Consider the following 14,298-nt stretch of genomic DNA (forward strand, 5'->3'; position numbering starts at 1 on the left):
TTATAACTGTCTAAACATTAAGGAGGAAGGTAGAATGGCTTAACTTCCCTTTTTGGTTTTTGTTGTTTTGGGTTTTTTGTTTTTTCAAACAGGCTTTCTTTGTGTACTCTTGGCTGTCCTGGAACTCATTCTGTAGACCAGCCTGGTTTTGAACTCAGAAATTGCCCGCCTCCCAGGTGCTAGGATTAAAGGCATGTACCATCACAGCCTGATCCATTAATAGTTTTTGTTTAATGAATATTGATTGCCTCTGTAGTATGCTAAGGAAAGACTCATAAATGCCAGTCACAATCTATATTATAAATTGTTACTCAGATAAGAAAAGTGAGGCTTGACTTGAGTGACTTAAATGATTGAATGACGACTTAAAGTAAGGATGGCTGACTTCAGAGTTCATCCAGATTCAGGGTTGGGATACAACTCAGTGCCAAAGTGTATGCTAGCATGCACAAGGACAGTCCTTAGTACTGGATAAAAATTCAGACAGATTTATATTTATTGAGTAAAGGAATTTAAACAAACTTTTAATTATTCAGATCTGAAATTTTCTTCTTTAAAACAAAACAAGAGTCTCACTGTGTAGCCCCAGCTGGCCTGGAATTTACTTTGTAAATCAGACTGGCCTTGAACTCAATGGAGATCTATTTGTCTCTGCCTTGAGTGCTGGGATTAAAGGTATGTGCACCACATCTAGCTCTTCCATTTTTAAATTATTATTTTATTTTATATTATTTTATATGCATTGGTGTTTTGCCTGCATGTGTCTGGGTGAGGGTGTTGGATCTTCTGGAAATAGAGTTACAGACACTTGTGAGCTGCCACGTGGGTGCTGGGAATTGAACTCAGGTTCTCTAGAAGAGCAACCAATGTTAGTAATCACTGAGCCACCTCTCCAGCCCTTCTTTCATTTTTAAACAACTTACTTTTATTTATGTATGTGTGTGTCTTTTTAGTGAGTATATGTGTACAGGTACCTGTGGGGTGTGAAAAGGGAGTGAGAGCCCATGAGCTGGAGTCAGCTGTGAGCCACAGGACATGGGTTGTACGAACTATACTCAGATTCAGAGAGCAGCAGGTACTCTAAAACTGCTGAGTTATCTCTCTACTCCCCTCCCCCTCATTTTTAATGTGTGTATATGCATGTTTGCATATGTGTGGGCACGTGGTTGATGTTGAAAATCATCCTGAGTCACTCTTCTTGATTCAATGAGGTAAGGTCTCAGTTAAATCCAGAGTGTGCCTATACAGTTGATTTTACTAACCAGATTGCTTTGGGGAATCTTCTTCCTGTCTCTGACTTCTGGAAGGTTAGAATTATAGGGACAATGCCATATCCCTATGGCATTTAAAAAGACCACTGTGAGTTTGAGACCTGCCTCAGCTTACAAAGTAAATTCAAGACCAACCTGGGCAAGTTAGCTAATCTAAACTTTGTCTTCATATTTCCTCCCAAAAGACTTTGATTACAGAGCCATTTTCTCAGTTTCAGATAAGAATTTTAAAGGTCAGTTATCTTAAATCAATTTACATCAATTAGTAGAGAGAAGAATCATTAATAATGTGACTGTTCTCATTACATTTTTTTTTTTTTAGTATACTTGACTTTTGAGAGAGAGAAGCATGAAGTTGACTTGAGACACAGGGTCCTGTCATGTAGCCCACACCAGCCTTAAACTCAGAAAGACTCCTCCTGCTTTAGCTATCTGGGTGTATGCTAGGATTGTAGCCAAGCACCACCACATTTGTTTCTTGCTTTGACTTTATTATTATTATTATTTTGTTTTATTTTTTATTTTTGGTTTTTTGAGACAGGGTTTCTCTGTGTAGCCCTGGTTATCCTGGAACTCACTCTGTAGACCAGGCTGGCCTCCAACTCAGAAATCTGCCTGCCTCTGCATCCCAAGTGCTGGTATTAAAGGCGTGCGCCACCACCGCCCGGCCTTGACTTTTATTTTTAAAAAAACATGTTTTAAAGTCGTGTTATGGGTTGGAGAGCCAAGCAGCTAAGAATGCATACTGCTCTAGGAGAAGAGCTGAGCTTGATTCCCAGCATCCACATCCGGATGCTCATAACAGGTAGCTTGAGGGGAATCTTGACATCTTTTTCTGCACCCATTGGCTCTAACACTAAATGTGAACCCTCCTAAAACATACATACACAGAGTAGTGTTACATGTTCATTATAACAATTACAGAGATACAAAGTTGGTTATATATTATTGTTACTAATGGACTATCTACTTTGATAAAATTATGAATTGAAGGTTCTTGGTAGTAAAAAGATAATTATGTTTTTTTAAAAAGAGTTATTGATGAATAAGCTGATTAGAAAAGAAAGTGTGAAGTATGTGAAAAGTAGATGATGGTAGTAATTGGGAAAAATTGGGGAAGGTGTCATGAAAGAGGTTAATTTTTAAGTGATATGTTGAAATTTTACAAGGGAAAAGATAACTAGTAAATTAACAGGTAAATTAATTTTAATATATTCAGTTTGTTACATATAAATGCTGTCATTTAAACATATTTATGTGGTTGTTTATAGTTCAGACATGCACTTTGAGGAAAAGCATAGAGATGACTGTGGAAGATATTTAAATTTTTAGAATTTTGTTTTAGTTCTTTGAAATAGATTCTCACTATATAGCTCTTGCTGTCTTGGAATTCCCTGTGTAGACCAGTTGGCCTTGAACTAACATAAAACTGCTGCTCTCTGCCTCCTGAGGGATGGGATTAAAGATCCAGTGAGATATTTTAAATTTACATGGGTTAATGGTAACTGATGCTAAAAGGTTAACCAGTGGCAAGATCATGGGTGTGGACTTAACAGTATATCTCTGAGGGCCACTCCAGTGGCAAGATCATGGGTGTGGACTTAACAGCATATCTCTGAGGGCCACTCCAGTGGCAAGATCATGGGTGTGGACTTAACAGTATATCTCTGAGGGCCACTCCAGTGGCAAGATCATGGGTGTGGACTTAACAGCATATCTCTGAGGGCCACTCCAGTGGCAAGATCATGGGTGTGGACTTAACAGCATATCTCTGAGGGCCACTCCAGTGGCAAGATCATGGGTGTGGACTTAACAGCATATCTCTGAGGGCCACTCCAGTGGCAAGATCATGGGTGTGGACTTAACAGTATATCTCTGAGGGCCACTCCAGTGGCAAGATCATGGGTATGGACTTAACAGCATATCTCTGAGGGCCACTCCAGTGACTTAGCTTAAGAACATTGTTAGCAGGCACAATTTGCTGAAAATGAGTAGGGTAAGTTTCAGAGGTTGACTTAAGATTGTTGAAATTTTATGTGTTCAGAATTTCAGCATATGTTCAGCGTCTGAGGTGGAGACTAATCCATTAGAAAACACTGCTGCTGTCTCAACTCTTTTCAGTCAAGCTAAGATTGATGGGGAAAGAAAATTTCCAGGTAATATTTTAAAATTTTTATTTAATTTTACAGTGGTCAGTGCCATATTTGTTACTGTTAGAGAACATTTTCATGGAAAACAGGCTTGTTGACCATTGCTATATTTTAAAAAATAGGTTTATTTTACTTTTATTTATGTATCACTTTCCATCACATGTGTTTATATGTCCTGGAAGAGGTCAGCAGATCCCTTGGACTGGACCTTGTATCCTCTGTAAGAACATCAAGTGTTCTTAGCCAGTGAATCATCTCTAGTCCTTGCTATGGTTTTTAAATTTGTGGTTATTTATCATTAATTCTTTCAGGAGAATTGCTTCTATTGACTGGTTTGTGGCAGTACCTGAATACTGTCTTTGGCCTGCCTGCCACAAATTCTTTGGCTTCTATAGCTCCTATTTTGATATTCTCTAGAGAAGTGCTCTTTAATGAATTGCTTAAGCTAGGTATATTATTCCTCAGACTTTATCTGTTATTTGTGCTTTACCATTGTGGGTTTTTCCTTTTAACCCGTAGTACTCAGTGAGTCTGACTTTGAATTAAAGACTTAACAATACTTCAAATTTTCCACTTACACTGTTGAAAAGCTTTATTTTTAATACCTTAAGATTTTTAATGTTAGATGAACTGTTGGATAGGTATTGCTCACCTGTGCTCACCTATGCTCACATAAAGCAACAGAGGATCTAGAATTCTCTAATTGTATTATTTCCTCTAAAAGAAAGATACAGTTGAAATAGAGTGCTGTGGTCAGGGACTCGCTATATAAAAATATAGTACCTTTATTGAATTTAATTACTCATATAGTTAAGATTCTAAAAAACATTTTAAACAGAATGTTTTCATTTCTTTCCATAGAGAGTTTAGTCTTGTAGACATTGAGCTAATGTCTTTTCTTTAGTATTTGTTAATGATTTCTGGAATTACCAAATAGACTGAGTCTGTGAGATCTCTCTGCTGCTCCTTAGTCTGAGTTTGTATCATACAGAACGTTCTGCTTCTTTTTGAAAGGTAATTTCTAAAAGGGAGGTTCTAATTTTATTAGATGTTTTATTTTAAAGTTTCAGTTAATTTTGGGATTATAATTATATCATTTCCCCTTTTTCTTTCCTTTCTCCAACCCTCCTATATGCCCCTCTGTGCTCCCTTTCACATTCATGGTCTCTTTTATTAAAAGTAACTTACTTCTTGGGACTGAAGGGATGGCTGGCTCATTGGTTAAGAATACTTGCAGAGAACCTAGGTTTGGTTCCCAGCGACCACATGGCTGCTTACAACTGTCTGCAGCTCTGGCTCAAGGGGTCGAACACCTTCTCCTATCCTTGCTCACTGCATGTGTAGCATGTAATTATAAAAAACAATCAGTCCATGCTATGGTTGGCTAAGCACCGGCAGTCTGGGTCTGTTTCCAGCCCGGTCCATAGTTCGAGACCAAGATCACGTGTTTCTTCTAGCCAATACCTTTCTCACAAATGCCAGCTCTGCCTCTCCAGAGCTCCAAGATCGCTCTTGCCAGCCTTCGCTCCGCAGAGGTTACCTCTCCCCTAGAGCTCTGTCCTTGCCTAGTCTTCCCATTCCAAAGCCTGGCTGAATTCCACCTGGCTAAATTCTTTCCGTCTGGCCCACCTGAGTTGCCTTGAATGAAAAACACCAGACAGTCCTAGTTTAGAATCAACTGCTGGCCGTGGAATCTGTCATCCTAAAACTCATCAACTATTATTCTATGTTGGAAATCTTATTGTGGCAGAATCTACCACCAGATCTAACCATTCCCAGTCTGCATCCTGCTCCTCTCACTCCTGCCTTGCTGTACTAAAAAGGCAGTTCCTCCCTCCTGTGTACCCTCTTCCTCTCTTGGACCGGAAGGCCTGCCTCCTCCTTTTCACCCACCGATTGGCTTCTTGTCATCTTTATTATCCAGACAATTAATTAGGGGAAAATTCTGCCACAAGATACATGCACTTAATGTATATCCATGCACTCAGAAACACACACACACACACAAAATCTTAACGTAACTTCAGAGTAGTACATGCTTAATTCAAAATGATTTCTGGCCAGGTGTCATGCATGCCTTTTGTTCCAGCTCTTGAGAGGCAGAGGCTGGTGGATCTCATGAGTTCCAGGCCAGTCAGGGACGGTTGGAAGAGAGAAAGTGTGTATGATTTCTTCCAGTAGAATGAGGGCTATTAAAATGTTTAAGATATTGTATTGGAGAGATGGCTCAGCAGTTAAGAGCACTGGCTGCTCTTCCTAGAGGACAGGATCCAGGTTCAATTTCCAGCACCTACCTAGTGGCTTATAACTATCTGTAACTCCAGTCCAATGGGATCTAATGTTCTCTTCTGGCCTTGAAAGCATAGGCATGCATGTAGGAATGAAATGCACATTCATTCATGTAAAAAATAAATATTTTAAAACTTTTTTACTTTATAATCCATGTGCTTTATTAAATGACAGGTTCGGCTCCTAATCAGCAGCACAATGTACTCAGTAATGACGCGTCTGTCAACAGAAAGAACAGGTAAGGCATCATCACTTTAATTTAGGGCATTATACCTGAGGGTTCTTAGACCTACTGTAAGATGCTAATGCTGGCAATCGTCACTTACTCACTTTTTTGTTGTTATTGAATGCTTTCTTCTTTTTGTTTTGTTTTTGAGACAGGGTTTCTCTGTGTAGCTCTGGCTGACTTGGAACTTGTTCTGTAGGCCAGGCTGGCCTCAATTTAGGGATCTACCTTCCTCTGCCTCCCTAGTGCTGGGACTACAGGTGGGGCCACCACTGCCCTTGAACTTTTTCTATACCTATTCATGAAGTAGCTTTCTTTCTTTTTGTCTCTAATGTGCTCTGAGTGTATTTGTCTCGCTTACTACCTCACCTAAATTCTACATTTGGATTTTGTAGGCTTAAATGTTTTGCAGCCTACTTTTAATAAGGGTTCAACCTGTCCTCTAGCCCACCAGCCAGCAGAGGTAGTGGGAGAGAAAAGTTATTAGGATATGGAGGAAATGGACCTGCTCAGCAGTAGTTCTTTGGCAGCAGTTCAGTCCCATAGCAAATACCAAATATGAACCAGCAGCTGCAGACCAGTCTTCTAGGCAGGCAGACACCAGGTATGAACCAGCAGCTACAGTCCAGCCCTTTGAGCAAGCAGACACCAGGCAGTTGTATTGTAGTTCAGTCCTGAAGAAACCGCCAGGCTCACCAACCAGCCTAAGTCTAGGCTGCAGAGGCCACAAGCTGCTGCAGGAACCTCATGAGCAGTTCTTGGGCGAGTTTCTCTCAACAACACTATGTAAGGAGAACCAATACATGTGTGTCTTTGAAGAATAGTGAGGCAGAGCGAACCAAACCAAACCTCATCTCATCTCCTGCTGTCTGTGGTCATATTTATACTCCTTCATCAAGCATTCTTTCATGTGTTTGCCATGTCAGAACATCCTTTCAGCTGTGTGCCTCAGCAAAACATAATTTGACATAATTAACTTTCCAAAGAACTAGAAGTTTCCACTTCAGGATTTCCTCAGAATTTTCTTGATTTCTTCAGCAGCTGTCTACTTAATGGACACTGTGATTATTTGTAACTTTCTTCTATTAAACACAGTGACACATTCAGTGAAGACATGATGTCTTTGCCCAGTTGGGATAAATTCCTCTCTATCAAACTTAGTCTTCATTTCCTCATTTCTTTTAACAGTTTTTCTGATGCACACTGCTGGCAGTAGTGTTTAAGAAAGCTATTTTTTTTCTGTATTCTTTGAAGTACTAGGTATTAGATACATTAGAGTGTTTTAAGTAAATAAGGTGTTCTCTATGTTATTTAGGTAAGTAAATCTGACCTATTTGCCTGCTCATCAAATCTTTAGGACAAACTGAAGCGATAAAACCTAAGGCATTCACCAATAGTAGATCCTGCAGTTTTGTTTATTGATAATTGGGAGCTTTCTTCTTGGATTAAAAAGTTTTAGTTGACATAATACAAATTCATGAGATACACTGTGGTCTTTCAGTGTAGGTATCTAATATGTAATGATTGAATAAGAGTAATTGGCATGGTAGTCACCTCAGACATGTGTCATTTCTTTGTGTCAGAAATGCTGACAGTCCTCTCACAGCTATTTTGAAATAACACAGTTGCCTTATGTTCTATGCATATTAGAAGTTATTTCTCTTTTTCAGCTACAGCCTGCCCACCTATCAATCATCTTGTCTTCACCAGTCTTTTCACTTTCTAGCTTTGGCAACTACTAGTTCTATGAAGTTAACTTTTTTAGCTTCCATATGTGAGACCATAAAATGTTTTGCTTTTCTACCCCTGATAAGTGTCAAGTAACATAATCTTTAGGCCTCCAGGCTCTCGCTTTCTCTCTCTCTCTCTCTCTCTCTCTCTCTCTCTCTCTCTCTCTCTCTCACACTCACACACACACACACACACACACACACATTCACATATATTCTCCTTTCCTCCCTCCCCCCTCTCACTCAATCTCTCACACACCTTTGATGAAAAAGAGCACTGCTCTGTGTGTGATTGGAGGTCTGGGTCACATAAATGGCATAACTATTTAACAGATTGTATCACCACAGATACAGTCACAGAATGCCAGAATGGCTGCTAGCAAGGTTATTTCTGGGTTCCCTATGTCACCCAGCAGCATTTTAGGATCCTGTGTCTGAAAGTGCAAAGACAGACTCTGGGCATTGCAGTGTGCCCTCCAGCATATTCATCTCAAGCCGCACTTGATATATCTTCCTCAAAAACATCTCATCATGTTCATAGTCTTCAGTTGGTTCTTTGGATACCTAGGGCAGGTTTATTGTGTTCGCTGCCTGCACAAGTATTGCCTACCTCACTTTGGGGATCATTGCTGCCACAGAGGGATCTGCCTACACTTGCGCATCATAGGCAGTTGGGTATATATACCACATTCTTTTTACAACCCATTGTCAAGGGATCCAAGTTGAGTCTATGCTTTGTCTAGTTTAAGTTTTATAATTTCTTTTTGTTGTTGTTTTGTTTTTCAAGGCAGGGTTTTTCTGTGTAGCATTGGCTGTCCTAGACTTGCTCTGTAGACTAGGCTGGTCTCAGATCCACAGAGGTCTATCTGCCTCTGCCTTCCAAGTGTTGGGATTAAAGGCATATGTCACTACTACCTGGCTATAATTTCCTTTTTAAATTTGATACTGGGCATTGTACCTAGCCTAGGGTCTTGTGTATGTACTCTGTCACTGACTAAATATGCACTTTGATTTTTAAGAGGTTATTTTTTTTCCTCCATGAAATCGAAATTTGTTGTATAGAAAATGTGTTCTTGTCTTCAATTATTTGACATTATAAGGATGTATAATATCTAATTCTTCTCTTCCCTTTCCTTCCCTCCCTCCCTCCCTCCATCCCTCTTTTCCTTTCTTTATTTTTAAAGGGATACACCACCAAATCATTCTCAGCTGAAGTGTAATTCTCATTTGGAGATAACAATTCCAAAGTCCTTGAAACTGAAAGACTCAGAGAAAGTGGATGAAAAACAGCTGGTTATAGTAAGTATGCAATTTATCTATTGTTAAAACATTGTGAAGGAATTGTTTACTCAAAGTTCTTAAAATACAAACTAAGGGGACTGGAGAGATGGCTCAGTGGTTAAGAGCTCTGACTGCTCTTCCAGAGGTCCCAGTTTTAGTTCCCAGCACCCACAAGGCAGCTTACAACTCCTAAGATTCAACACCCCCACACAGACGTACATGCAAGAGAAAACACCAATGTATATTAAAAGAAAACAAAACAAATTGGGTTTTGGTCATCATAAATCTTCATTGTAGAAAACATTCCTGATATTATTATAGTCTCCTTAAAATGAATAATATTTTAATTTCCTTGTCTCTATTTTTAGTCATAACAAATTATTATTTTTTGCATCTGTTTTTTCTTACATGAGTTACTTGATCACTGCCTTTTCCCAGTTTATTTAAATATTAAAATGACATGGAAGTTAGTACAAATGACAGTGTTTTAGAGTCATGTCTATTATACTACCAAAAGATAGAAGCAAGTTGATTATCTATTGATAGGTGAGTGTATAATCACAATGGTTAGTTATCAGCCTTACAAAGAAAAATCCTTACATTCAGTGCAGCATGGATAAACCTTGGGAACAATATGTTGAGTGAAATAAGTCACTCACAAAAAGACAAAAGACCATGCATGGATTTACTTAGGTGAAAGTCGAAGAAAGCAGAGCGGTGATTATGGGAGGTGGGAGAGCGGCAAGATATAGTTTGGTTTTGCAATGAAAAGAATTTAAGAGATTGCTCATAAACATTGTGAATATAAACAGATACTACCAAACTATATTTAAATATGTGTAAGAAAATTATTTTTATGTATATTTGCTTACACTTGGCCTAGAGTTTTGTTAGACAATAGATAAATAAATTTAAAAATTGCAGGCATGGTGGCACACCTGAATCGCAGCACTCAGGAAGCAGAGGTAGTCAGTCTTGTGAGACTTTAAGGCTAGTCAGGTCTACTTAATGAACTCTGGGCCAGCTTCGGGGCTGTACAATGAGTTTCTAAGTTAGCCAGCCAGGGATATAGAGTGAGAACCTGTTTCAGAAAGAAAAATACACCTGAAATAAGTTTCAGGTAATGTTTTGCTGATAGTTTGAATCCTTTAGAATGAACTTCCCTTTAGTTTTATGCAGTCTTGTACTTGCAGTTGATTGCTGTTTATTGTTTAACCCTAGTTGTATATAACACACTAGTGATGTTGCTAAGATCCTATTCTCAAACTTTGAGTAGCTGCTTTAAGTTCAGATTGCACAATTGCAGAACAGAGAAAATAAGTTTATTTATGCCTTTAAAATTATGTGTGGGCTCAGAGGTTAAGAGCACTGACTGCTCTTCCAGGGGTTCTGAGTTCAATTTCCAGCACACATGGTAGTTCACAACCATCTGTAGTGGGATCTGACGCCCTCTTCTGGTGTGTCTGAAGATAGCTACAGTGTACTCATACAAATAAAATAAATAAATATTTAAAAAAAATTACATGTGTATGTGTGTGCAAGCATGTACACACCTGTACCATGGTGCCTCAGTGGAGGTCAGAAGGTATCTGGTGGGAATTGGTTCTCTTCCTCCTCATGTGAGCCCTGCAATACATTATTTTCTCTAGTTTGTATCTATTTGAAGCATGAAGTATATTAGCTCTCCTGCATAGATTATTGATTATTTGGCACCTTTGGACAAAGTTTATATTGATGGACATTTTCTCAGTTTTTTTCAAAGTACTATACTCTTGAATGAGTCAACAGATTATTACAATAGAAAATTTGTGCATCGAATGTGTGAGTGCCTGGATGTGAGGAACAGAGTCAACAAAGGTGTCTGTAGTCACACTCCATCTTATTTTTTGAGACAGGTCTGCCATTGAACACGGAACTAATGAATTCATCAATTCATTTAGGCTGGAATTTGAGACTCATGCTTGTGTACTGGCTTTTTTTTTTTTTTTTTTTTTTTTTGGTTTTTCGAGACAGGGTTTCTCTGTGTAGTAGTCCTGGCTGTCCTGGAACTCACTCTGTAGACCAGGCTGGCCTCGAACTCAGAAATCCGCCTGCCTCTGCCTCCCAAGTGCTGGGATTAAAGGAGTGCGCTACCACCGCCCGGCTGTGTACTGGCTTTTTAAGATAAATTTTAATTTATTATTACACAGAGAGAGAGAGACAGACACAGACAGACAAACAGACTCATGCTTGTGTACTAGCTTTTTAAGATAAATTTTATTATGACACACAGACACACACACACACACACACACACACACACATATACACATGGGGGTGGGGAGAGAAAGCACACACAAGTGTGCATATATACCACTGTGTCCATGTGGAGTTTTACTGCAGTCAGCGTTTAGACTTCGATATCTTAATTTGTGTCATAAATTTAAATGTTGCTCAGAAACATTAAGTAGTTCTTACTTTATGGTCATAGTTTTGGAGGCTGTATTCAGAAATAGTTACTTTGGCAAAGAAGAAAACTTTTATTTTTTATTTTTTATAAATAGGATGCAGGACACAAAAGATTTGGAGCAGTGTCCTGTAATATCTGTGGAATGCTTTATACAGCTTCAAATCCAGAAGACGAAACCCAGCACCTGCTTTTCCACAACCAGTTCATAAGTGCTGTAAAATATGTGGTAAGTAGACTGAACTGAAGCATATACGGCGGAAATTAGGTCAGCTTTCTTCCTTCCTTTCCTGTTTTCATGATGTGTATGGGTGTTTCCCTACATGTATGCTTGGACTCTGTGTGTGCATGGCATTCATGGTGGTCAGAAGAGGGTGTCAGATCCCCTGGGTATTGATGGGCTGCCATGTGGGTGCTGGGAACTGAACCTGAGTCCTTTGCAAGAGTAGTCAGTGCTCTTAACCTTGGAGCCATCTCTCTAGTTCCTAGGTCATGTTCTTAATGAACTGAATTGCCAGATTTAAGTCACTGAAAGTTTTTTGTTTTAAGAGATTAATAATATATACAAAAGCATAAATAGGTAGTGGCTTCCTTTAAAACAAAACCAAATATAAAAACCAAGGATTTTATCCCCACCCCAAGTTGATACTATATGATTTTGAATTTAGGTTATTTAGCTTGTTTGTAGTTCTTAAAATTTTCTTTTGACATAATTACTGTGGGATGAATCTATATTAAATATTCTTGTGGCTTAGTGCAGATTGTATTTGGTGATTGATAGTGTATATCTTATCAAATAGGTGATTTGGGAACTCTGCTGTTAATAGAGTTAGTCTTTATGAAGTTAAAACAATTCTAGCACATTTTTTAAAATGTCATAAAGTAAATATGGTTTAGTGTAAAATATATTTTGGTACAAGATAAATTTTCTCATGAAAGCATCTAAGCATAATAGGCTTGGTTAACATTTGCTTCTGAAAAGAGCAAATGTGTGAGTAATTTTGATCCTCTTTAGATATTAAAAGGGTAATTTAGTATAATTGCTATTTACCTGTAACTGAAATGTAATCTTTTATTCTTCACATTATCTTCTATACTGTACACTGCCTTTCATGATATCTGAACCCAGCTCACAATTCATTTCATCAGGTACTAGATACTGGGTCATTTAAAGGTCTTGATAGCCTCATCTGAATTCATGCACTTGGCTTTATTGAATGGTTTCTGTTCATTGCTTCTTGGTTGAACAGTTGATCACTTACCCAGTGTTACTCCTACCCAGGCTAGGTGAGGCCTTCGTCTTTGGTTTCCTACTGGGCTTATCCTTTCTTTGTATTTCTTATTTCATATATATTTCTACATATACTCCTTTCTACTGTTTCACTAAATAAACACAATGTGTATAGATACAGGCTATAACTTGGTAGTTTTTATTCTTTGCAATTTAGGCTTTTCTAATTTGGGTGTTAATATTCTTACATCTGTAAAACAAAGTGGTGCTGTTAGGTAGCAAACCATAGAATGTTTAGGGCCAAAATACATGAACCTGATACAAGTCCTTCGAATTTAATTTGAATTGTTTAATTCTCATGTTAATTTAGGGTTTTTGTTTTGTTTTGGTTTTGGTTTTACTTTTTTGATACAGGGTTTCTGTGTAGGCTTGGCTGGCCTGGAACTCACTGTGTAGACCAGGCTGGCCTCACTCAGAAATCTGCCTACCTCTGCTTCCCTAGTGCTGGGATTAAAGCTGATTAATGCCTGGCATTGATGAATTTTTATAGTTGTATTGGTGTGTCTTCCACTCAATTTTTTTTTTTAAATCAGGTTTAAAAACCCTAGTTTCTGCTTTTTAGATATTTAAGCAATCAGAACAAGGAAAATTTAGTCAGTAGTTGTTAGTAGCTATTAGAAATCCAAACTAAGCTGGGAGCTGGTGGCACACACCTTTAATCCTACCACTTGGGAGGCAGAGGCAGATGGATCTCTGCAGTAGCAGAGTGAGTTCTAGGACAGTCAGAGCTATACAGTGAAACCCTATCTTAAAAAACAAAACAACAACAAAATCCAAACTAGTGTGCTAGGGGTGAAGTTTCATAGTCAAACATTTACTTAGCATGCTGACAGTTCTAGTTTCAAACCTCATCATAGATAGATGAGGGTTTTCATGAGAAATATAAATTAGAAATATAAAATGTGGCTGGTATGTTAGTGTAAGCTTTTAATGCTAACACTTGGGAGCCAGAGATAGGCAGATGTATGAGTTTGGTCTACATAGCAAGGCATTGTTTCAAAACAAAAAGAAAATATAAAATGTTTTATAACATCCAAATGGCTAGATTACAAAAATGTAGGTTTTGGGAAATACTTCCTGGTAGCAGAGGGTTATATGTAATATACTTACAGCTGAAAGTGAGAGGTATAAATGCACTACACTAGAATGATGTATTTTTGAACATGGTGTGGCTATTGGGTGGCTTTTTCTAAACAAATATCCTTTATCTCTGTTTTTTTTTCAACCAAGAGACAAATTTCAACTCTTAAAAATTCTCAAAAAGAGTCAAGTTATTAGTGATACTGGCACAGTATTCACTGTGCTTGAGTTACATAAGCATTTTGAGTTAATGCGATTGGTTTTATCTTTGTGCAGGATTGGAGTCATTGTACTTCAGGAACATTTTGTTGATTAGCTGAGTAGCACATTGATTTTATTTGTACATACTAGTAAGAAGAGAGAATGGATGCTCTTGAGTTACCTAGTGGCTGTTCTGTGCTACTATTTGTCTGGTGACAGCCATTTTCTAGATTGTTTAGAATAGGAAACAGATCCAGAGTTGTAGTAGTTTCCCCAAAACTAACAAATTACTATATCTGTTAGTTCCCAAGAATCCAGACTTGGGGCTGGAGA

At 38.3% G+C, this 14,298-nt stretch overlaps 1 protein-coding gene across 4 annotated transcripts in view; it reads left to right on the forward strand.

The window, feature by feature from the left end:
* Nucleotides 1-14,298, forward strand: part of Esco1 (establishment of sister chromatid cohesion N-acetyltransferase 1) — a 44,990-nt gene that overhangs the window by 18,250 nt on the left and 12,442 nt on the right. For all 4 annotated transcript variants that reach the window (XM_034518173.2, XM_076913005.1, XM_076913006.1 and 1 more), the window contains exons 6-9: nucleotides 3,316-3,427; nucleotides 5,885-5,948; nucleotides 8,851-8,965; nucleotides 11,491-11,622. In XM_034518173.2, the coding sequence (XP_034374064.1) occupies nucleotides 3,316-3,427; nucleotides 5,885-5,948; nucleotides 8,851-8,965; nucleotides 11,491-11,622 (423 nt within the window). The remainder of the gene's footprint in view (nucleotides 1-3,315; nucleotides 3,428-5,884; nucleotides 5,949-8,850; nucleotides 8,966-11,490; nucleotides 11,623-14,298) is intronic.

This window comes from Arvicanthis niloticus, chromosome 14 (assembly GCF_011762505.2).
Source record: "Arvicanthis niloticus isolate mArvNil1 chromosome 14, mArvNil1.pat.X, whole genome shotgun sequence".
NCBI lineage: Eukaryota > Metazoa > Chordata > Mammalia > Rodentia > Muridae > Arvicanthis > Arvicanthis niloticus.